The sequence below is a fragment of the Canis lupus genome, chromosome 16 (assembly GCF_003254725.2).
Source record: "Canis lupus dingo isolate Sandy chromosome 16, ASM325472v2, whole genome shotgun sequence".
Taxonomy (NCBI): domain Eukaryota; kingdom Metazoa; phylum Chordata; class Mammalia; order Carnivora; family Canidae; genus Canis; species Canis lupus.
In genome coordinates, this window is record NC_064258.1 from 34,767,025 (window position 1) to 34,791,304 (window position 24,280).

General features: G+C 50.5%; 2 protein-coding genes and 1 long non-coding RNA gene across 26 annotated transcripts in view; 2 read left to right on the forward strand and 1 right to left on the reverse strand.

Moving 5' to 3' along the window:
- Positions 1-1,249, forward strand: part of GTF2E2 (general transcription factor IIE subunit 2) — an 80,475-nt gene extending 79,226 nt beyond the window's left edge. The window contains exon 8 of the mRNA XM_025419935.3: positions 732-1,249. Coding sequence (XP_025275720.1) covers positions 732-848 — 117 coding nt within the window. The 3' untranslated portion in view covers positions 849-1,249. The remainder of the gene's footprint in view (positions 1-731) is intronic.
- Positions 1,250-11,716: 10,467 nt separating this feature from the next.
- Positions 11,717-24,280, reverse strand: part of RBPMS (RNA binding protein, mRNA processing factor) — a 172,820-nt gene continuing 160,256 nt past the window's right edge. For 15 of the 24 annotated variants that reach the window (XM_025418169.3, XM_049094670.1, XM_035699773.2 and 12 more), the window contains 4 exons: positions 23,715-23,784; positions 17,395-17,498; positions 14,643-14,719; positions 11,717-11,934 (listed from right to left, as the gene is read on the reverse strand). In XM_025418169.3, coding sequence (XP_025273954.1) covers positions 23,722-23,784 — 63 coding nt within the window. In that variant the 3' untranslated portion in view covers positions 11,717-11,934; positions 14,643-14,719; positions 17,395-17,498; positions 23,715-23,721. Of the gene's footprint in view, positions 11,935-12,035; positions 12,143-14,642; positions 14,720-17,394; positions 17,499-23,714; positions 23,785-24,280 lie in introns of all 24 variants that reach the window. The other 9 variants (XM_049094687.1, XM_049094666.1, XM_049094672.1 and 6 more) reach the window with 5 other exon arrangements.
- On the forward strand, positions 14,854-23,718 carry LOC125752616 (uncharacterized). The gene is made up of 3 exons (XR_007402571.1): positions 14,854-14,953; positions 16,593-17,777; positions 18,280-23,718. It is a non-coding gene; the product is annotated as an uncharacterized LOC125752616 (long non-coding RNA).

The window sequence follows — 24,280 nt, forward strand, 5'->3', positions numbered from 1 at the left end:
TAATTGGTTGTCTGTAGTCCAAGGACGAACCTGGTTTGGGGAACACCCTAACTGTAGCTGCTCTTCCCCTCTCCCTTTCCCTTTTCTACTCTCAGTCTTTGGAACTTGCCTTCTTTGTGATTTTGTGTGTGTATGTGTGTTTATTTAATGAATTTGTAGGACTTCTTAAAAGGCAAGGTGTATTGCCCAGTGATCTCCTTGAATTCGTGGAGTTGTAGCACTTTATGAGCTCTTTTCCTGTTATTGCTTAGTTTGTTGATGTTTTTTTAATCATGTGACTTTAAATTTCAAGTACACAGAAAAGAATGGGGAATAATATTTAACAAATCTTTGTGTGCCCATCCACTCCCCCATTTGGTGTAACTCTGTGTTTAGCCATATTTATGTCCGGTCTTTTTTATTGGTAATGGAGGATGTATTTTTAAGCCTAATGATAGAAATGAAAAAGAACTTTATTGCCTCTTTTGAATCCACTTAGTGTCAAGGATAGTTGTGGGAGGTTTTTGTGTCTGCCTAGTTATCCCAGTGGAGCTGTGCTCGGCACTGTCACTCTGGCCTCGTTTGTGGCTGGGAAGCATACTGGGGAGAGTGGGGAGGCTGGGGTGCATGGGAGGGATTGGCACATGAAGCTGGTCCACCAAGCAGGAAAAAAGGTTTCTGCTCATTGTTAATAACATCCTCACTATTCTGCCCTTCTGAGTAGCTGTTTCTGTTTTTACCTTTTCTTATAGGCCCCTATTCAGAGAAGGAAAAAGCCTGCTTCACAGAAAAAGCGCCGGTTTAAGACCCACAACGAACACCTGGCTGGAGTGCTGAAGGACTACTCTGACATTGCTCCTGGCAAATAGGGAACAGTTTTGTTCATGAGCCAGGAGTTAATAAGTACAAAGTCAAGATCTTTCTTGTTGATGCTGGGCTCTGAGGACGTCTCCCCATGCTACTTAGGACTGAGGGGAGAAGCTGTTCAGTTTACAGAACAAGAGCAAATTACCAAACTCAAAGCTTTCTTTAATTGAATGGGCTAATGAGATATGTGATATTCCCTGTTAACCTTCTGTTACTTCTGGGGGAAAGGCGCTTAGCATGGCATGCAGGTGTCTTTGCTACTTCTATTTCTAAGTGGTTCCTGGTTCCATTTTTCTTCCTTTATTACTTTAGAACAAGTTGGCAGATAAATAGTCTTGAATGCAATATTTGTTTATTCCAAAAGAACATATTTATAATAAAATCATTGTAGAAGGAACTCTAAGATGTTCGTGAATTCAGTTTGTTTCTTTCTGTCCTTGTCAATGGCAGACGGCAGCTCCGGTCTTTAACTCCCACAGGATGCATGTTTGGGATGTTGTTGGAAGACTGATTTGTGCTGTGGTGCCAAGCATGTGGATCTCACAATTGGAACAAAAGACGTGCCTCTTGTTAGCAAATGTGATAATAAAGATACACTATATGTAATTTTTAATATTTATTTTTAAAAGCATAAATTAGTATTTAGCTTCTTGGATTTTGCAAGTCATGGGCTCAAGCCATCTCCAGCAAAGATGGATAGAGTCATCTTGCCAACTTGAACATCATCTGTACACCCTGCGCCAACCCTCATGGAATTTGACCCTGATTTTTTTTGCGGGGGAGACTCCCTCTGTCTTCACCTGCTGAACTCATGAGAGCCATTATCAAATATGTGGGTTCTTAGCAGTCATGGTGATTTACAGGAGGGAGGTCTGTGTGGTTATTCCAGCCTTCTATGGCAAACTACAAACTACTTGTTTTCCTTATCTCTGCTTGTCACTTGGGATGGTGGTCCTTTGGGTTGATTCTTACAGTCCTCATATCATAAATTGAAATTGCAGAGGATTATAAAAAAAAAAGATTCAGTGTTCTCAAGAAAGGTGTGATGGTAACCCAGAGCAGGAAGTACTTTATGTAAATGAGCTTTTTTGCTGTTTTAGTTCTTTTTATCCTTTTGATTTATTTCTCATCCATTTATATAGTCCTGTCTTTGTCTCCTCTTTCTTACATCCCAGCCCCCAGACATGGCCCCAGAAGATGTAAAACTGAGGCTCCCCACAGTAATTTAGATTATGGAATGTTCAGTGTGTCTTTGTATCAGGGTTTTGTTTTTTTGGTTTTTTGGTTTTGTTTTTTGCTTGTAAGGAGGAACTTTTAATGTCTAATGACATAAGACTAGTTTTCTTTCTTTAAAAAAAAAAAAAAGGATTTAATTTATTTATTCATGAGAGACACAGAATGAGAGAGAGAGAGGCAGGCTCCATGCAGGGAGGCTGATGTGGGACTCGATCCCGGGTCTCCAGGATCACAATCTGGGCCGAACGTAGTGCTAAACCGCTGAGCCACCCGGGCTGCCCCAAGACTAGTTTTCTTGTAAAAATTCTGAAGCTAGCTTATCTCTAAGTATGCCTACTTTTTGGTCTATAAACACCATTCTGTTGTATTTCCCTGTTATATTAGGTATAGTTGACATAAAGCAGGAGTTTATTTTTTAAGATTTTATTTATTCATGAGAGACAGAGAGGGGGAGTGGCAGAGACACAGGCAGAGAAGCAGGCTCCCCACAAGGAGCCTGATAGGGGACTCGATCCCAGACCACAGGATCATGCCGAGCCAAAGACAGACACTCAGCTGCTGAGTGTCCAGCGTAATGATTTCACTTAAAATATATTAGGAAATGATAACCGCAGTAAGTTTAGTTACCACCCATCATCTCATATAAAAAAATAGAAAATTTTATCCATATGGTGAGAACTCTTAGAATTTGCTCTTAATATATACCATATACATCTTTCATATATACCACAGAGCAGGGTTAACTATCATCATGCTGTACATTACATCCCAGTACTTACTTGGAACTGAAATTTGTACCTTTTAACCACCTCTGTCCAATTTCCGCTGGCCCAAACCTGCCTTTGGTAACCACAAATGTGATCTCTTCTGTGAGTTTCCGGGGTTTTTTTGTTTCGTTTCCCCTCATCTCTCTTTTTTTTTTTTTTAAGATTTTATTTATTCATTCAGAGAGAGAGAGAGAGGGGGGCAGAGACACAGGCAGAGGGAGAAGCAGGCTCCATGCAGGGAGCCCGATGTAGGACTCGATCCCAAGACTCCAGGGCCACGCCCTGGGTCGAAGGCAGGCACCAAATCGCTGAGCCATCCAGGGATTCCCTCCACTCATCTCTTAATAGACGTTTAAGTTATTTCCGTAGGGATGCAGATAGCTCTTACACATACTATTCTCTTTTACTTCAGCTATATTACCAAAAGTGAAATTGCTAGATCACTTGGTAGTTCTACTTTTTTTTTTTTTTTTATTTTGAGAAACTTCCATGTTTTCTATAGTGGCTGTACCAGTTTCCAATCCCACCATTAGTGCACAAGGGTTCCCTTTCTTCCACATCCTTGCCGGCATTTGTTCATTTTTTTCTGATGCTAGCCATTCTATTAGCTAATAGTAATTTTAATTTGCATTCCCCTAATGATTAGTGATGTTGAGCATCTTTTTCATGTGCCAGTTGGCCATTTGTATATTTTCTTGAGAAAATACAGGTTTTAGGGATGCCTGGGTGGCTCAGCAGTTGAGCATCTGCCTTTGGCTCAGGGCGTGATCCTGGAGTCCCGGGATCGAGTCTCACATCAGGCTCCCTACATGGAGCCTGCTTCTCCCTCTGCCTATGTCTCTGTATCTATCTTAAAAAAAAAAAAAAATACAGTTTTTAGTTGGATTTTTCTTTTTTTTTTTTGCTGTTGTAGTTTAATATTTTTGAATGTTAACCTCGGGCATCCCTGGGTGGCTCAGCGGTTTAGTGCCTGCCTTCGGCCCAGGGTGGGATTCTGGAGTCCTGGGATCGAGTCCCCCGTCGGGCTCCCTGCAGGGAGCCTGCTTCTCCCTCTGCCTGTGTCTCTGCCTCTCTCTCTGTGTATCTCTCATGAATAAATAAGTAAAATCTTAAAAAAAAATGCTTTTGCTGTATCCCATAAGTTTTGGTAGATTGGGTTTCCCTTTTGTTTGTCTCAAGATACTTTCTGATTTCTCATTTAATTTTTTTCTTTGATCCATTGGTTGTTCAGGAGCGTGTTCAACTTCCATGTATCTGTGGTTTTTCCAGTTTTCTTTTATTGATTTCTAGTTTCATACCATTGTGGTCAGAGAAGATAACTTACCATGATTTCAGCCTTCTTAAATTTACTGACACTTATTATTTGGCCTACCATGTGGTTTATCCTAGAAAATGTTACATGTGTGCCTGAGATGAACGTGTAGCTTGCTATTGTCAGATAGAATGTTCTATATGTGGTTGTTGGGTCCATTTGGTCTATAAGTATTGTTCAGATCTGTTTTCTGTTGGTTCTCTGTCCGAATGATCCATTCATTGTCGAGAGTGGAGTGTTAAACCCCCAACTATTCATGTATTGCTCTTTATTTTACCTTTTAGCTGTTAGTTTTTGCTTTACATATTTGAGGGCTCTGATACTGGTGCATAAATATTTTTTTAAAAATATTTTTGAAGATTTTTATTTATTCATGAGAGAGAGAGGCAGAGACACAGGCAGAGGGAGAAGCAGGCTCCCTGTAGGGAGCCTGACGCGGGACTCGATCCTGGGTCTCCAGGATCATGTCCTGGGCTAGAAGGCAGGCGCCAAACCGCTGAGCCACCCAGGGATCCCCTGGTGCATAAATATTTACAGTTGTCATATCTTCCTGAAGGATTGACCTTTATCATTATATATTGACCTTTGTATGTTTTTACCATTTTTATTTCAGGTTTATTTTGTCTGAGATATATGTAGCTACTCCTTTTTTGGGGGATATCATTTCTTTGAAGTATCTTTTATCGTCCCTTCAATCTTAGTCTGTGTATGTCTTTTTTTTTTTTTTTTTTTTTTTTTTTTTTTTTGTGTATGTCTTTAAGGCTAAAGTGAGTGTCTTGTAGGCAGCATTTCATTGGATCTTATTTTTTAATACAGTCAAGGTGTTTTCTGTATTTCAATTTTTTGATTTAAAAAAAAATTTATTCATGAGAGACAGACACAGAAGGAGAATCAGGCTCCCCGTGGGGAGCTCAGTGTGGGACTCAATCCCAGGACCCTGGGATCACGACCTGAGCAGAAAGCAGATGCTCACCTGCTGAACCACCCAGGTACCCCAAAAAAGTCCTCTAGTATTCTTATGTGGGTTCCTTTGCATGTAATTTCTTTTGCTGCTTTCAAAATTCTTTCTTTGATTTTTTAAAAAAGATTTTATTTATTCATGAGAGACACAGAGAGAGAGGCAGAGATACAGGTAGAGGGAGAAGCAGGCTACGTGGGACTCAATCCCGGGTCTCCAGGATCATGCTCCGGGCTGCAGGTGGCGCTAAACTGCTGTGCCACTGGGGCTGCCCTCTTTCTTTGATTTTTAACAACTTTTTTTTTTTTTTTTTTTAATGTGTCTTGGTGTATCCCTATTTGGGTCCAACCTAATTGGGGCCTTTTCTTTTGGGCCTCAGGGTCTGAATGTCCCTTTTCTCTCCCAGGTTTGGGAAGTCTTTTGCCAGTATTGCTTTACATATACTTTCTCCCTTTCTCTTCTGGAATTCTCATACCATGAGTATTGTTTCTTTTGATTGTCCAGTAAATCCCACAGGTTTTCTTAATTCTTTTTCATTCTTTTTTCATTTTGCAACTCTGACTGGATGATTTTTTTTTTTTGACTGGATGATTTTTAATCCCCAGGTTGCTGATTCCTCTACTTTTGAAACTCTTTATTAAAAATTTTTAGTGCAAAAAAATAAAATTTTTCAGTGTAGTCATTGTATTTTCAGCTTTCGAATTTTTTTTTTAGTGGTTTCTATTTCTTTGTTGAACTTCTCATTTTGTTCATTTATTGTTTTTTGACATTGTTGTCTGTGTAATTCACTAAACCTGAAAAGGATTATTTTGAATTTTTTGACAAAGGTCATAGATCTCCTTTTCTTTCAGACTGTGCACGTTTACTTTAGCAGAGACATTCATTTGTGAGCTTACTTTGGGTTTCTGGAGCTGTCTGCTAGTAACATCATTGGGCAGGTAGGGTTTCCTATCAGGTCTGTATTTTGATGAAGCCACTGCCCAAGTTCCGAGGTCAGGGGTTGGGGGGTAGGTATTACTGGCTGAGAGCAGTTGGATAGGACCACTGGCTTGGTTCCTTGCCAGAGTGAGTCTGTAGGGTGGACTCTCCAATTGCCTGGGTTCTCTGGTCAGGTTTTCTAGATGGTCAGGACTTGGTACCGTACTCAGTAGGTGGGGCTATGAATTAGCCTCTCTACCATGGTTGGGCAGCAGGACAGGCCTCAGGGCCTGCATGGCTCATTGTCTGGGTACCCACATCCGGCATGACTGTACATTGAATTCTCTGCTTAGTTAGAACCCATGATTTTGCGCTACACGTGGAGAGTATGTGTTCTGTTCAGGTGCTACCATAAGCAGGGCTGTTAGGTGATCCACGCAGCTCCCTGTGTGCTCTGGTGAGGCTCCCTGGCTGGCGGGGCTGAAAGCCGTATTCAGCAGTGGGGGAGCTACAGGTCAGTCTCCCTGCCCAGGCTCAGCAGAACCAGCTTCAAGGTCAGTAAGACTTGCCTTGATCTAAGCCAACCCACATCCCAGATTCTCTTGCTGAACTGGGCCACTGGCTTTGCTCTACAGACTACTGAAGTCTTCCTGCCACTCTGCTTGAGCGTCTTGGGCTACGCCGCTCTCCAGATGTTCTGGCCAGGCTTTCTGGTCAGGCAGGGGCCTGAGCTATACTCCTTCCAGGGCTGGAAAACCTCTTCACTTGAGGACTAAAATCAGGCAGCTCTACACCCCACTGGGTTCCCTGGTCAGACTGGATCACCTACTGACTTCTGCAGATGAACAAAGCCACTGGTTGGAGCTGCTGCTTGGGTGCTACGGGTCAGAACCCAGGCCACTGCGGTCTGCGTGCTGGCTCCTGCGAGCCCTTCCTGCCTTCTCTGTCACGGTCAGATTCCTAGTGGTCAAGCTCCGCAGATTCCCCTGAAATCCTGGTGCGGCCACACCAGAGTTGGGGCTCCTGAGAAGTGACCCACAATGTTGGGAAGCTTGATGGCCACCCTGGCTGTTCTTCCCACTGGAGGAGCTGTAGGCCAAGGGGGGCAGTGCAGTCAGTGAGTTGCTGCTCCTTTTATTCTACTGATAGGGTGTGTCTTGGTCTCCGTGGCACAGGAGGGTGCTTCAACCTCCCCTTGTGTTCCAGAATTTTCTCTGTAGTCTTGGCCTTGTATAGTTGTTCTTGTGAGGGGAGCAAAGTCAGGAATGACCTAGGTTGCCATTTTGGTGGTATCACTTGTCACCATCCTGTTGTATTGATTAGGTCTGGAAATGCATTTCAGACATCTCAAACACTTCATCTGGTTTTGCAAGGAGAAATACCTGAAGGCCGCCGTCAGATTCTCAGGTGAGCTACCCTGCTTCCAGGTATGTGCTATTAGTAGTTTCTAGCTAGGCCTGTGCTCCCGGTATTGTAAACCGGCTTGTTGATTTCTTTTGTCTAAGCTCCTTTCAGAACTAAAGAGATTGAGATGTAGAGAAATGCAGTATTTTGCTAAATGGTCATGCTTGCAAATTCTGTAGCTTTACCTCATTTACTTGCATTTTTTAAAAAAGATTTTATTTATTTATTCATGAGGGGGGTGGCAGGAGACACAGGCAGAGGGAGAAGCAGGCTCCATGCAGGGAGCCCAACATGGGACTCGATCCCGGGTCTCCAGGATCAGGCCCTGGGCTGAAGGCGCCGCTAAACCGCTAAGCCACCCGGGCTGCCCAGTTGCTTTTTTTTTTTTTTTTTTTTAATGTTATGCCTTGATCGCCTCTGCCCAGTATGTGGGAGAGAGATTTCTCTATCTACCTGTTCTTGTGGTATCGGGATTGGGGCACCTGGTGACACATGGGGAGAGATACACCTTTGTGGGAAGTTGTGAGAGGGACCCAATTGTGTCACAACAAGAAGGCTTTTACCTTCTTGGTCTAAAAACAGCCACTAGAAATTCAAGTTCAAGGTGGAGTCCCGCTCTTGCCTCAGCCCATTTCTGCTGGGCCTGCTGGCCATCTAGAAGCAAGTGGGAGTGGGCATGGCTGGGTGATTTAAGATGTGAAGACAACCCGCAGTGCATTTTATTCTATAATTGATGACATTTGAGGCTTTTAGGGGATAGAGAAGAGGCAGGTGGCTGTGCCTGGGCAAAACGTAACGAACATACGGCTGCTGCTGTCACACCCTAGATGACGGAGGGGCACCTGTTGCCCGAGCAGCAGAGGCCCAGCTGGAAGGCAGTGCGGGGGACACCCACCGTGTCCAGTCCGTGTTCGTGGGGAGGGCACTATGAATACGCCGTCCGTGATTTGTTCGGTGAGCTGTTTGAAATCACCAGCACACATGTTCTGAGTGTGGGATGATGGCATTTGGATTTGTAAATTCCCCATTTCCTACCAGCTAGTGACGATTTTCTGAGGCCGGAGGGTGAGACTCAGTGTCCCCTCTTCCTTGTAGCTGCTGATTAGGTTTCATTTGCCAGGAAGATAGGGGGTTTTGTGAGGCTTTTCCAGATTGTTCTGAACAAGCCAGGACCAGCAGTCAACGGCGTAGCAAGGCTGGAGTGGCGCTGCGGGGACAGCAGTGACAGGCCGGCCTGTCGTCAGCGTAGTGCTGTCCCTGGGGCTTCATGTAGGACATTATGTTCTTGCCCAGCGTGTCTTTTGTGAGCCCGTCCTGAGCTTGTCCTAATAGGTGTTCTGTGGGAGCAGAGGGTGGGCTGCAGATCCTAGGTCCTCTAGGAACCCCCCTTGCACTAACTGGACCTTGGAACGTGCCGCCTGGCCTGTCGTGGGAGTGTCGTGTTGAGTGAGTGCAAATTGTTTAATCTGTATGCCCTACTTGGGGCTCAGACTCAGAACCCAAGATGAGCACAGTGGGTTTTAGTGTAGGCGTCTTGAGGGCAGTTTCAGGTAATATCTCACCAGTAACAAGTATTCTAGGGCCTTCTGAGGATGTTGGAAGTGTGTGGCAAGAGAGGGTGCGGGATTTAGAGCTGGAGCTTCAGGGCAGCCACATGCCGCCGCTCTTCAGGCCGGTAGGAATGCCCTTTTCACCCAACTTTCAGATACCCCAGTGGTGTGGAGCACGGGGAAATCTGAACGTACTCCTCGGGCTCAGCGTTCCCTGCTCAGAGCCCCCAGGAACAGCTAGCGGATTGGTCACCCCAAAACCAGCTGAGTAGATACGGAATTCAGAGATGAGCCACACCTCCTCACGCTCAAGAATGTTCTTTATGCCACACAAGTCAGGACCCGAAGATGCCATGGGGTCCTAGGCTTTGGGTGAACCTCAGAGGTGAAGGCCGGGATCGCCCAGTTGGTCCAGCATCTGTGCGGTGAATCTGAAGCCCATGAATGATCACCTGGAAGCGTACCTTTCATTTTGCAAGTGTTAGGGTTCTTTTCCAAATTAATTTGTAGTTTTGTCTCAGAGATGGAAGGCATAGTATTCAATTTCAGGTGTCAGCTTTATAGCCAGCCCTGTGCTCACAAGTGGCCCAAGTGAACACGAAGGGTCACTTGGCAACCAGACAAAACCAATGACTGAGTGGCCGTGTTCCAGGGTGACAGAGAATATGGATTTTCATACCGGTCAGTGGGGACATACTTGATACTCCCACTACATCAGTAAATACCATCCAGTGTGGCACGTGTGTGTCTCGATGGTCACCAGCAGAGCGCTGCCCGGGCCCGGGGGACACAGTGTATGGACGTGCTGGTGCTGAGCTGCTGGCTGGGATGGCGCGTCCCAGAGCAGCACCTTTGGGGCCAGCTGCCCTCCATTCCCAGACCGCCCAGTGCCCCCCGCCTGTGGTCATACTGATGCTCCAGGGCGTGCGCAGGCGGGACTGGGACCTGCTTTGGGTGGGTGGTCCCTCCGCAGAGGGAGCACTGAAGGACACTGGGCCCTCTGCGTCAGCGCCCACCAGACTACTGGATAGGTACTCCTGGTTGTTGCGGTTACTCAGAATGGAGCACTGTGGGTTCCTCCGCCCCTGGGGTGGGGGGGGCAGAAGCGGTGGCTAAATGGGTCTATGAGTCACTGGCCTCAGGCTGTCCCTGCTTTGGCTTGCCACTTAAAAGCTTCGCAGGCTGACTGGGTGCGAGGTCTGTTGGGTGTGATAAAAGGCATCCAGGAGGGAGCGGACCTACCTGGAGATCCTCCTCCGGGGTCTAGGGCATCAGCGGGTCACCCCGTGCCCCCAGCTGAGCAGTGGCAGAGGCTGCTCTCTGGCTGTCCCATCCCATCCCCTTTCCTCAGGCCTTCTGGCCTCAGCTTTGTCAGCACCGAGAATGGGAAAGAACCTGCTGGGCTGCAGGGTGGGAGGCTCTTGCTTGATCTTGCAGAAAATAATTGGCCAAGCAATGGTGTGACAGCTGGAAAAAGCACTTTATTTAAAAATGACAATAGAAAAGTACCTTTAAACAGTTTATAAAAGTATAGTAGGCTGTGTGGCAGTGTGTTTTCCTTAGAAACAAGAGTATAGAAGTCTCCCCGGGAGCCGTGTGGTGTGGAAGGCATAAGCAGGCTTTGAAGGGGCCCCCCTCGCCACCCCAAGTGTCGTTCCCCGCCCCCCAGCTCTTTTGTTGTCTCTTTTGTGAGGACCTTTAGAAGCCGCTTGATCTCTTTATTTCTAGTGGAAAATAGCCAGCTCCCCACCCCAGAACCAACCATGTCATGGTTCAAACACGGAAGTCTTCAGCCCAGCGGGAGAATAAGCCGCCAGCCAACTGATGAGCTCCATCAGCAGATGAAAATTCTTAGGTCAGTTTATTTTTACACAGGCTCTTCCACCACAAGGGGGGGAGGGGGAGACTGAGCTGTCACCGACTCTGGGAAGGCATCCGCTTCCAGCACCAGACTGGTTTTGAAGCAAGCTGAACAGTGTTCCCTGCAAAGGCCCGGGGGCCGCGCCCTCTCTCTCTCCGGCCGGTGCAGTGGGTGGTGTCACCGTGGGCGCACAGCCTTCGAGAGAGTGCTGTGACGAGGCTTCATCTGGTGTGGTGCTGCCCCAAGCCAGGACCAGCAGCTCAGTTCAACCAAGGTTTTGAAAAATCACTTGGGCGATAGGAGCTGCCTGTAGCAGCCAGCTAGCTGTGTACGTGTGTGCCTCCCCTGGGGGAGGTGTGCGCAGGTGCGTCTCGCATGCAGGGTGAGCCAGTGGCAGGATAACTCACCTCAGACCATAGCAAAACCCACCAAGGCAGTTTGCATGGGCTCCTCGGGAGCTGCCAGGGCTAACGGCGCATGTGGATCTGGAGCGCGAACCGATGAAAGGCTCGTCTAGCTATCAGCGTGTCATCGTGGGAACAGCTCCTGCAGAGTGTCCTCGTAGACCTGGGGGTGCGTACCCAGCCGGGCCGCAGGTCGCCTGCTCCTAACCTCTGACACGGCTTTCTTACATTACCCCGGATCTAGCCAGGCAGGCAGACTGCCAGACGTTCACCATACGATTCCAGAAATTTCATAATATTTAAAGACATGCTTCGAACATGCATCTTGGAGGAGAAAAAATAGATATTTTTAATTACAAGCATTCAAAAGTCAAGCACAAAAATCGTGATCCAAACCAGTGTAAGATCATCCATCCTCTCATACTTAAAATGTTTGGTATAAAAATACTCACTCTCTTGGTTTATTGTTGACATCTTTTATGTTTTGTTTGAAAATATCTCCAAACTGTACAGAAATGTCAGACCATGCGTTCACAAATAACACACTATTTCTTAAAATTATACAGTGTAAAAGAGTAAAACATTTTTATTATATTTTTTCTTCGAGAAAAACAGATGTGTGATAGAGGCTGTGGCAAAGTCTTGAAGGGACCAAAACTGGGCAAGGTGTTTTCAAGCCTGAAACAGAAAGAGAACGTGTGAGGGGAGAGCTCACCTCCCGGGGAGCGGCTGGGAGCTTCCCTAACCCAGCAGGACGCGTGGACGCCCGTAGGACGCACCAACTGACCCTCCAGAGACCCCTCCTGGGAGCAGGGTTCTCACCGTGGACACACGGGCAGTGTATGTATTTCTCGCCACAGACGTTTCAGGAGCTGCTTCCTGGCATCTGCAAGGAAGTGCTCACGTGTGTTTTGCTTGGTGGCAAACAAAACAAGCCTCTGACTCCTCCCTGAGATTTTTCCTGCCACGTGCACGGTCCCAGTGTGGTTCTACGGTTTTCCTAACTTCCATCACGGCTGCACAGTGAACCTCTACTGTTCCTCTGTCCCTGTTTTCCTGCCGTCTCACCAACACGCTGGACTCATAAAGGTGTGGAAAGGTCTCGGCAGGAGTAACGGCAGGCACCAGAATGCTGTGCAGGGCAGTGCTTATTTGGGCGCGGGAGGAAGCTATGAAGACAGCGTTAGTAACACCCATCTAACTCTCCCAAGTGAGCCTTATTTGGGACGATGTGTATTTAGCCGTGAATCTCGAGGTGAGACACCTCCCGCGAACAGTCCGGAACATCACAAACGGGACGATGCTGGGAAATCCTCCTCCTAAGCCAAGCCTGCACTAGTGCTGTGACCCGCTACACCGTGGCACAGCCTGTGAGCAGGTGCAGCAGAAAGATCGGACCACGAGTCGGAAGATTCAGTATCATCACCACAAACCTATGGTTCATGGAACACTCTGCCTCGGGAGAAACTGGGGTGCGCTTTCGAGCACAGGATCTGGACATTCAGAGTCTCACCTGTGACGTCAGTGACACTTAACCGGTCCCTTGAGCCTGTTGCCACTATTCGCTAGCTCATCAGTTTAACTCTGCTGCTCCTAGCGAGGCCCGGCCGGAGTGCCCCGGGGTGGGAGACGCGCTCCCGGGTCAAGGTCAGGGAGGCCCGGTGCACACAGCACCCCGGTGACCCCCGCCCGCCTCACTCTCAGCAGAGCTCTCTGAAATGCCAGGACAGATATTCCGCCTGGGAATCTCCCCTCGGACTGTGTTGCCTCCCTCTGGTGCCCAGCTAAGGACAGGGTCCTGGTCGGCCTGGCAGGTGCCCGGACCCATGCACAGCGCGTCCCGGGCACGCGCCGCACAGCCGAGATGCTCTGAGCGGGGTCGGGCCGGGGGCCCACTCCTGAGCGGCATCTTTTTGCCACACCTGGACTCGGACCCAGCGGGATGCCGGGGGTGGCAGGGCCGGGGCTCTGGGCGTCGTCTCGGGCTGGCACAGCCCACCCTCCCGTCGAACCCAGGCCCCATCGGTCCCTCAGACGCCTGAGCTGCTGCCCTTGAACCACCAAAGGAGCCTCCACCCTGGTGCCCCCAGGAAACCCGCTGCCACGCGGGGGCCACAAGCCACCTGCCCCCACCGTCCGGGCTCGTCGGGCCCCGAACGACAAGTCCCACATCGCCCAAACCCGGCCACAGCCAGCATCGCGAGCTGGGTGCCAACTGCAGGAGCTGGGCTCCGAGGACCCGCAGCCCCTGCGGCTGCTCCCAGTCGGGCACAGGTCACGGACGGGCTCGTGTGGGGACACAGAGGAGAAGGGGCTGGCTGCTGTGAGGGCCCCTGCCCGCGGGCTCAGGGGGGACGCAGTCCCTGTGTCACCCAACCCCCTCCCGGGCATCTGCTCTCTTCCTGGGGCAGGCACACGTCGCTACCCGGGCCCTTCTGGCTCCACAGCCAGTTCCTGGACGGTCGTCCCCGTGCCTATCAGCTCTGCCCCGGCCATTTCTGCTGGGACCCCAAAGGCACAACAGTCTAAACCCCGGCTCACACCTGCCCTTCCCACGGCTCCAGCCCTCCCGCAGCCCCTGGTGACGCGGACACGGCCCACTCCCTCAGGTGACGCTTCCCACCAGGCACCTCCGGCCCCATCTTGGGCTCACCTCGCCCAAGGTGGACTCACCTAATCCGAGTCTTCACTTTGCTGGGGCAGCAAGAGGACAAAGATTCTGAAAACACCTGCCCTGCCCGCACCCCCCCCCCCACCCGCCGAGACCCAGATCCCCAGCACATCCCTCCAGGCTCTCGGCGGCTTGGTCATGATCCGCTTACGCCGCGACGCCGGTACATACCCTTCCTCCTCCTGTTCCTGCAAACCCTGAGCCCCGGCCAAGAGTCCTCCCCGGCCAGGCCACAATTTGGGTTTCCCAAAGAGCATCTTGGACAACTTTTGTCCCTCACGCTACCTTCTCCAGCCCAGACACAGTCCCTTGTGTGTAGCAGAAATTCCGACACCTGCACCCTGCTGCACCCTGGGGCAGTAACGGAAATGGGGGCCACGGACAGCCCGGGGCACATGGCACCGAGGCTCGGTTCCGTAGTCTGGATAAGGCCCCTGGCTGAGCCTGGGACACCCTCAGCACCCGCCGGGGGCCTTCTAGAGAAGCACGGATGGGGGAACAGGAAGGTGCCCAGCAGCCCCCCTGACCTCCCAGTACCCTGTCCCCTTCCCTGGACTCCAGAGCAGGGAGCAAGGTGCATGAGGCTGGCCAACTGTGGCTGATCAGAAAGGCTTTGAAGTGGAAACCGTGGAGAGGAGTGGAGAGAGAAGGGGGGACGAGAGTGGACGGTTTCCCGAGCTTTGCCGTAACTGCGCTCTGTAGATAGAACTCTCACATGGGAAAAGAATGCGTCCACATGGCCATAGAGGTTCCCAGACTGAACAGAAGGTCAGAATGTGGCTATTTCAGTCCCTGTAAACAAGGAAGGGGTTTAGTTAAGAACGGAGTTCAAACCTTGGAATGTATTAACAAGGACATTTTAAACAGAATACGGAGACATCCGGGAACACATAGCACCGTGGGGGTGGGGTGGGGGGTGGGGAGGGTGGGGGGCCCCGTTCGCAGATCGGCTCCTCCTCACAGCCTTTCCTGACGGCGGTGGACGGACAGACCGGGGAACACAGATACAAAAACAGCTAGTCGGAGGTAGGTCACAACCATCCCGCTGGAGACCATGGACACTGTCGCCGTCTGAAAGGATATTCTACGATTCTAAAACATGTCAGTTGTCCTTGATCAAAAAGATCAGCCTGTGGCCCTGGGGACTGGGCACAGCTGCTGCTGCGTATGGGGCGGGAACCCTGCCAGGCCTGGCCGGTCTTTCTCCACTCAGCTCCGGCAGGAAGAAAGTCCTGTTTCCCCCATCCTACTCCATACACTTGACCTGTTTACTAGTGTAGTCATTTATACCCAAGTCAGATAAGGAATATTCCCCTCTCCTCAGCTCCCAATACACACGTAACATATAGTTTTCATATTATGCCTGTTAGCTTGATCTTTTTAAAAATCAAATACCGATATTAATTTGTAATAAAAGGCCTACTTAACAGTTTAAAAGGTTCACAGGCAAGAGTCTCCAGGGAAACAGTCTTCTGTAGTTGGAAACTGCTCCCCCCTGTTCTATATACACACCCCCACCTGCCCCTTTATGTGCGTGCCCATTGGCCCCAGATGCTAGCACAGCATTGGCAGCAGGCCACTGCCCTGCGTGGGTTCCAGCTCCCACTCCTGGCCAGAGAAGGCTCGGCCTCCTCACAGTCCAGGCCCATGTCCACCCTCCAGGGGCAGGCCAGAAGCAGTGCTGAGAGTAGGCCTCCTCCAAACCCGTTCCTGTACCCCATGGATGGCCCCAGAACTGGTGAGCCCCAAGCTGGGCATGGCTAGTGCCAAGGTGCCCACCACCTTGTCTGGCCCATGCTGGCCGGCCACCTGTTACCAGATTCTCAGCTGCCCCAAGTCCCAAGGTTGGCCCCTACCCCTTTTTTGCTCCAGGTCCCCAGGCCATTGTCTAAATGAAGTCACCGCATGCTCTAGCTGCTACTGCTTCCTGACTGGGCTCATCTGCATTTGCCCTGGATTACTGATGTTTGGGTCAATTTATTACATTAAAAAAAAAATCCTTATTTTAACCTGCTTCCAAAAAATTATATGGGTAGCTTTCAACTGGTCTTTTTAATTTATTTTTAAAAGATTTTATTTATTTATTTATTTATTCATGAGAGACACACAGGGAGAGGCAGAGACAGAGGGAGAAGCAGGCTCCCTTCACAGAGCTTGATATGGGGACTCTGGGGCCACAACCTGAGCCAAAGGCAGATGCTCAACCACTGAGCCAGCCAGGCGTCCCCCTAATTGGCCTTTAAAAAAAAAAAACAAAAAAAAAACAAAAAAAAAGATCTTATTTACTTATTTGAGAGCGAGTGAGTGCACACACAAGCAGGTGGAGGGAGAGGGAGACTGACCTGGGGCTCAGTCCCAGGACCCTGGGACCCTGACACCTGAGCTGCAGACAGATGCCCAACTGACTGAGTGCCCAGGTGCCACTTAATTGGTCTTTAAAATGTGCCAGAGGGGGAGGAGAAAAAAAAACAAAATCTTGTCCTTTAAGAAAATTTTACCAGGGGACGCCTGGGTGGCTCAGCGGTTGAGCATCTGTCTTTGGCTCAGGGCGTGAGCAAGAAATTACCTAAGTCCCAAAAATGTGGTAATGACCTCCTTGGCTAGATCTGCCTGGTTCTCTGTCCTTAGCAGGAATCTTGCCCTCTGACTCATCTTTTCTTCATAGGCCCCTTAGCGATGAAATTCGCCACCTTATTTGGGCCGAGACCTAACTGCTATGGGCCGAGTTTTCCAGAGAGATTGGAAGCCCCTCTGTGTGGCAGCCCGCAGGCTGGTCACCTGTAGTAGTAAGACTATGCTTACTACTACAAGCTGGAGGAAGACCAAAGAGATGAACAAATCACCAAAACAATACCCAGCAGGAAGGCCCAGGGTCTGGAGGAATTCAGTGAGAACCCTGCGTCATTCGGCTACGCTCAAGGGTAACCATGCTTATTCCAAGAGGCTTGTGAAGATGTCTGCATCATCGAGACACAGCTAAGGTATGTGCAGTACGACTGGATTGGCAAGTCAGAAGGAATATACATACTGCATCTAAAAGATTCTCACCAAAACAGTTAATTTCCAAAAAAGGCTGACGGGTTCAAAGGGGAAAGTGTCATGTATGTGTAAGTTCCTGTCCGTGGAGTAGTCCTTTGGGTGTTGTGGCACGAGCAGGTACTGGGCCACGTGCTCCGAGGGCCTGCAGAGCCCCCGGTCCTCCCAGGACACCCTGACCTCAGGAGCACGCTGTGGCTGGAGGAGGTAAGGAGGAGCAAGCCCCGGACTCCGGCACGTCTCACCTAGAGCGCCCCCTGGAGTCATCGGGGAGACGCTAACAGCTAGACAGCGGGGCCCCAGCCCCAGAGGCCCAGGACTTCCTCCCACGGGATGCTGGGATGCTGGTGGGACCTCCCTACCTACATCATGGTGCCCTGGTGCCCTGCCCAGAGCGCAGAGGGCCTGCTCGGCCTCTGACTGGAACTCACCAGCACGCTCCAGTTTTGCAGAACAGCTCGAGAACAGTAGCCACCACTGAAGATTGCATTAATACCCACAAGACAGATTGCAGCCACCATCACACACCTGGAACCTGGGATGGAGAAAGAAATCGCCCATTAACAGCATGCAGGAATTTCCAACCCCCAGGGCCAGTCTGCTGCTGGGGTTCCCTGGGTCCCAAAGGGCAGCCTGTTCTGCGAGCAAAGAACAGAGACTCAATGGCAAAGGGACCAAGGCCTCCCCTGCAGAGCTAAGGACAAGTGCCCAGGGCACGAAGCAGTCCACGGGGACCACGAGCCTAGGGCCTGGTCGACAGGAAGGACCCTGGCCGCATAGTGTGGCTCCCAGGGGCTCCCTGGCCCTGGGGCAGGTAAGGGTCGGGGTTGGGAAGGGTATCTGGAGAAAAGGGGGCTGTGCGAGACGTCAAGCCGTCTTCACTCGGTCTCCCGAGTAGGCGTGAGTCGGTCATTGGGGCAGGGCTGCACAAGAGGAGGCCGCCTGGCCAACGAGGCAAGGCAGCCGTGCAGAGTTCCAAGGGCTGGATCCCCAGGGCTGTTTGAAAGTCCTGTCAGGAAAGGCACAAGACCTGAAGCCGCCCCCAAAAGAGGAAAAGCCCCGAACCTAACACCTCCAGGAGCTGCCTCCCACCACAGTAACAACTTTGGTCAGCGCAAGGCCACAAAAGCAATTATCTGGGAGGATCCTGTGCTGTCACGTGCACCCACGAGCTAAACTTTGCTCCAACCACCTTCTGGAAAACAAAAACTAAAAGGAACATCTGTGACGAAATCCCATTCCCTAGGGTCTGAGAATTTTGAAATATGAAGGTGCCGAGACCCAGCAAGTCATGAATTTTTTATATTCTTTTGCAGGCACAACTGCCTCTGAGCCAGCTGGTTTTCATGAGAACTCCCGGAGCCAAGGAGGGAAGCCTGCGTCCCTGCACATGCCTGCCAGTGGCCCTGGGCCCTGTGGACATCTCTTCTAGGTGTAGCCCCGGCCGTGCTGCTCTGCTGCCTGCAGACAGGGTCATGGACTCGGGCATGTGGGGCTGCGTGAACAGGAGACCACAGGGTGCTCTGCGAACCCCGAGGTCCCCAGAGGCCCCACTGGTCTGCTGGTATGGGAAGATGCCCCCTGGGGTTCAGCAGGGAGGCTAGGCCTGAGTTCAAACCCTCTGCCGGGATTATGGGTGAGGCTGAAGGCAAGACCACCTGCCTAGGACATCTCTGTTCTCAGAATTAAGGAAAAAGAAAGTTTCTCCCAGATTTTCATTTTAAAAACATCAAAGGATGAGTACATGTAATCCTATTTTCCTAGTAAAAGTTGGGTCATTTGAGGGCAGGAAAAGAAATAATTGTCTTTGCAATAAAACTTGTCAGCTCACCCGACTTCTCCCCATCCCACCCACTCCTGCCAAGAGCTCTTGGGGATGGGAGCGCCCACCGTGCGCCTTCCTGGGATGGCCAGGCCAGTGCAGCACGTCCCACCCATATGGCCACATCCCTCCAGACTGGGCTGAACCCCTTTGGGATGACTCAAGACCAGTGGATGAAGAGCATGGGGACCATGTGGCACCCACCCTGGGTCCTGGGAGTAGGGTGCATGGTCACCGGACTGCTCTTTGCTGCTCTGACAGCAGCAGCAGCAGCAGCAGCAGCAGCACCTGTCTGCGCACTAGGGCGGCCCCCATGAGATGACTCCCCAAACTACAGAAAACACAGAGGCAAGTCCGAACGTGCTCATCTTTAACCTTATAGCGAGCACACAGGCCTTCTGAACTTCCCTTTCCAGCCGGTTGCATGGGGTGTGGGGTGGGGCAGAGGGAAGGCGCTCAGACCCCACAGCCTGGTCTTCATACTTGGCCACCCTCTTCTACTTCTTCCAGGGACCAGCTAGCAATTCTCCTGGTGCATCAGCTCGGGGATCTCGAAGGCTCCCTGCCAGACCCACAGAAAACATGACAGGCAAATCCCAGCCTGGACGGCCCTGGGGTGCCATACCAGTGTGCTTGTGTGGCCAGCAGGTGTCTGTGGTGTTTCACCCAAGGAGCGTGGAGGGCACAAGAGTGGCTGCAAGAGGTGCCCCCCACAGTGCTGACACGGTGCAGGTGTCAGGCCCATCTCCACCTTTACAACTCATCCAGGAGCCTAACGGACCGGGGTTCAGGGAATCCGAACTGGGGCTTGTGGCTCAGCTCTGGGGAAACCTGACAGGTGCTCCTGAGGAAGCATCAGCACCCAGGGTGAAGCTGTGCTGGCTGCCTGGGCGCGCTGTGCTCCCCTAGCGCCTCGCCCAGTCTAGGCCTGCTGCACCGCAAGTTTGTTTACTGTGACTTGGCAAAGGGGAAGGCAAGACGATGACTGGAGAACTTCAATTATCCTCTAAGCTCGAAAGGGAGTCTGTTCTGAAAAAGGAAGCCCGTACGGATCTGGGAAGCTTTGGGTTTCTGCTTGAATGGGAGGTGCCAAGTTGATGCCGACCCCTCTGCTCCCCCATGTCACTCATGTCACAAGAAGCGCCTGCTAGCCCCGAACACCTAACCCACCTACCTTGCTTTGCTCTTTTTCCCTTAGCGCTTCTCACTGCCCTACCTCTCGTGTTTTATTATCCATATTCTCCCTGTTATAGACAAGGCTTTTTGTCTGCTTTTCTTACTCTTGTATCCTTAGCAGCCTAAACAGTCTCTTGCTGATGTTCATGGGATAAAGACGGTGCCAATGAACTTGAGACACAGAGACTGTGGTTAACAGGAAACCGGGAGTGGCAATTCAGGTGCAAGCACCGCCCAGGGCTTTTTTTTTTTTTTTTTTTAAGATTTTATTTGAGAGCGAGCCAGTGAGAGAATACACGTGGATAAGGGCAGAGGGAGAAGGAAGCTCCTGGTTGAGCAGGGAGCTCGATGCGGGGCTCAATCCCAGGACCCTGGGGTCATGACCTGAGCCGAAGGCAGAAGCTTAATTGACTAAGCCACCAGGCGCCCCTCTCAGGGCCCTTCTAAAGACAAGGCAGGGGTGCCTGTAGGAGCCACCACCATCTGAGCTCCCAGCTCTGCCTGACATACAGCATGAGGGGGTCCCCGAAAAATGGCTGCACCCCAAGGCCCTTGTATTCATAGCCAGAGACAGACGAGGCTGTTCTCGCCCAAAACAAAACATGGGGAGTACATGGCTTTACATTCCGGCCTTATTATCGCCTGCTGTGTCCTTCTCCCATTCGGTGACGCTGTTAACTGCATGTGCTTATAACTGCTGTTGCAGTCTTGGTCCATGGCCAGGGAAATTTTCGGAGTTCTTAAAGAACGTCCTCCCATGTCAACCCTTGCTCCTAACTTTTTTAAATTTAACTACATTTGGATACCCAACAAGGAAGGCTGTGTAACTCTCATTCCCTGTAAAGAGTTACTAGAAACTTGCTCATGCTTTCCTGTTTTCCACGCGTCTGGGAAATGGATCATTTTCAACGATTATCATGTAATCTGGGGTTGTCTGCCCCCTGGCAGGACTGTTAGCAAAACTCCAGTGATACACAGAGCTTGTAGCCAGACTAAACACCATCAAGCAAGATGCTGAACAAATTAAAACTCCAATGACACCCACCCCTCTGATGGTCTTACTTATGCCACCGATGATGGTAAATACACCCACACTCCCACCTGCCTCTGGGGCTTTCCTCACAGGCTCATCCTGTGAAGGTAGGATGCATCCTAAGTGGTAGGCTCTTTGTCTTAAAATATGTATCCATGACTCCCACTCATAGAACTGGAGTTTTAGGGGCACAGGCCTGGTCTGCACATTTCTGTATTTAGCAACAGCAGACACATGATATAGTTTTACTTAAATAAAGAGCTTGCTGACTTTTCTAATCTAGTCACTGATTTCCCAATAGGAATTCAAAGTGAGTAAATGAAAATCCCCTGGAGGGCCCCAAGGAAACCGGCCCCGACTATTCAGAATTCGGATGGGTGGCACCCCAGAGCTCCACATGTTGGAAGGGACGGCCAGTCTGGATCTGCGTATGGGTCATCATGTCGGGACACCAGACAGCACTCCTGTTCTTGTCTTCTATCCAGGTGCCATCTTTTCAGAGAGGAAGGAAACCCCCCCACAATGAACAGAGGAAGGCCACGCCACGTGAGCTGGTGATGCCACTGGTGGCACCTAACGTACATTTGGCCTTTTTGAACTAAAGTGTTTTGTTTGTTTTAATTCGTGAAAAACAGAGAGAGACAGAGAGAGAGAGAGAGAGAGAGAGAGAGAGAGAGGCAGAGACTTAGAGGGAAAAGCACACTCCTTGCAGGGAGCCTGATGTGGGACTCAATCGTTGGACCCCAGGATCATGACCTGAGCCGAAGGCAGATGCTCAACCACTGAACCACCCAGGCGTCCCTGCACTAAACTGTTTATTATTTCACCAGAACCACTGTTCTCAATTCTGATTTACATTTCCCTAGGATTACATAGCCTGGATCATTAGCTCAAGGACCTGATCCAAGAGACTAGAAGGAGCCAGAGTAATGGATCCACACTTGAACTGGTCTAAATTCAGGCAGGACGGAGACCACAGTCATCCATCCTCCTGCCTAGCTACCCCTCCTCTGCTTCCTCCAGACCCCGAGCAAGGAGTCTGGCTCATGGCTCAAGTTGCGCTCAGAACAAGTGGTGCATCTACAGGAGGTGTTCCATCTGCATGGGATCCTATAGCTTCACAAGCCACACTTCGGAAGGGGGAAACTGCTACCCCTCCTTTGGTAGCCAGGGCTGCCTCTAGTCCCTGGTGGATAGGTCTGTGGGGAAGGAAGGATGATCTGGAACAACTTAGGAGAGCAGATATAAACAAAGCGCAGGATCTGACCGGCTGGAACCATGCAACTGCTTAATGATCATGCCTTCCTTTAGGCCTATGTAAATGCTTAAAAAAAAAAATCCTTCCTTAGGCCCTATGCCACCACCATCCTCGGTCAAGTGAGACTGCCAAATTCGGAGGTCTTCTCTCATCTTACTCAACTTTCCTATACCATTTGATACTGCTGAACCCAGCAACTCACCACTGCCCTTCAGGCTCCAGCCCTCACCCACCCCTCCGGGCACCGTGCCTTCTCCACAGGCTGCTCGTCCTCTGCGGACTCTTTATGTCTAGGTGAGCCTCAAGGCTGCGTCCCACTCACCGCTCTTCCACTTTCAACTTTCTCAGCTACCCCCTTATGCCAAGTGCCCAGATCTACCTGCATCAACTCTTCTATGAGCTTCAGAATATCCCACTTACCCAATCCTAGGTACCTTGGGGTGAACACCACCAGCCTCTGGAAACAGGAGCACACTGTCGTGGGAGGCAGAGTACATCGACCATTCTCCCAGTCCTTCCCCCATGAATGGTCTGAAACTGTTCCCCCATTTAAGCTGAGCCTAAGTCAACCGGAGGCCAGTTTTCCCGATATACCTCCTTCAAAAGATCAGCATCAAGTAGAGGCAGGCACATAACTCTATATGACCTCTCTAGCATCTCTAAAGGGATGAAGGTCTGGTCCCTCCCTATTCTCATTTCTCTTCCTGTCTTGTGAAGGAATGATATAAACCAAGAGAAGACCATAGGAGCAGAACACCTCAAAGACTTTCCACCACATTAGAGTTCAGAGTAACAGAGCTTTCTTTGTATTTAACAGAAATCCAGTCAAGATACTGAATTAAGGCATTTAGAATTTTACACATATTATACATTTATAGAAAAAAGATCCACTCAGTGGTTCCCTGAAGCAAGGTTAAGTCTAAAATCAAATGGCGCAGAGATGCCAATGTAGCATATTGTTTCCTTTGAGATGAGAAAGTCTAAGGAAAGCCTGCTAGAAACAGCGCTCTGTCTGCCTTCAATTGAAGGATTAGGGGGATACACAGATCAGAGCTTACCTAAAGTTCTAATGTGTTCGCACGCAGGAAGTTAATTCTGCTAAATGGCTAGGACTCCCGTGACATTGCCCCCCCTACGTGTGCTGGCGGGTGCTGTCCACCTGGAGCCAGAGGATGGTGGCAGTTTCATGCTGGCTGCACCTGACACGGAAGCTGGCACTAGCTGCTGATTTAGGAAGTGTAAGACCACGATCTGGGGTCTCAAGTTAGACTTGGACAGAGCACCATCCCCTGCTTCTCCCTTAGTCCCAGGTGACAATCTCCCTGGAGCGATGCACCACCTCAGAGGAGTTCCTCAAGTGACAGGCAGTGACGGGACACGAGCCGCCCACATCCCGGACATCTGCTTTGTACTGGGCCCGTTAAGGCACCTGATGCAGCCGTCCCTCGAGCCAAGTACTTACGTAGTATTCAGCAGAACTGACGGGACTTCCAGCCCTGAGAAGTAGCCTCGGAGGGAGGGAGCCAGCGCATCTGGAAAGACATGTGGAGAGAAGGTTGTGAACCAGGGCTCCCACTGGCCATCCTCATCCTGGGAGTATCCCAACGGCTGATGGAGCCGGCTCACACATGCTCTCGAGTGCTGGCGGGGGGCAGCTCCCCCAGGGCCTCCCATGGTCCCGACAGAACGCCAAACCAAGCCCCCAGCAAAGCTACCCCTGGGAGAGCACACCAGGCCCAGCAGCTCCCTCGCTCCCGCCCTCCTGCCAAGGTGATGGCCAGCCACTACTGCGGCCCACCTGGCCCAGCGAGTCCCTTTTTCTGCGCTCACTCAGTGACGCCTAGGCTAGGCAACAGGCCGCCTCGTGGTTTTCTAAGCAGGTATGGAAACATGCATCTCCTTTGACAAAGAAGGGACAGCTCAGGACCCATCTGTGCCAGTAAGCTGGCCAGGAGAGCTTTGAGATCCTGCTCCTATTCTTTTACAAGAGGAGTTCTGGCTTCTTGGCACTGTGGGGTCTCCGGTACC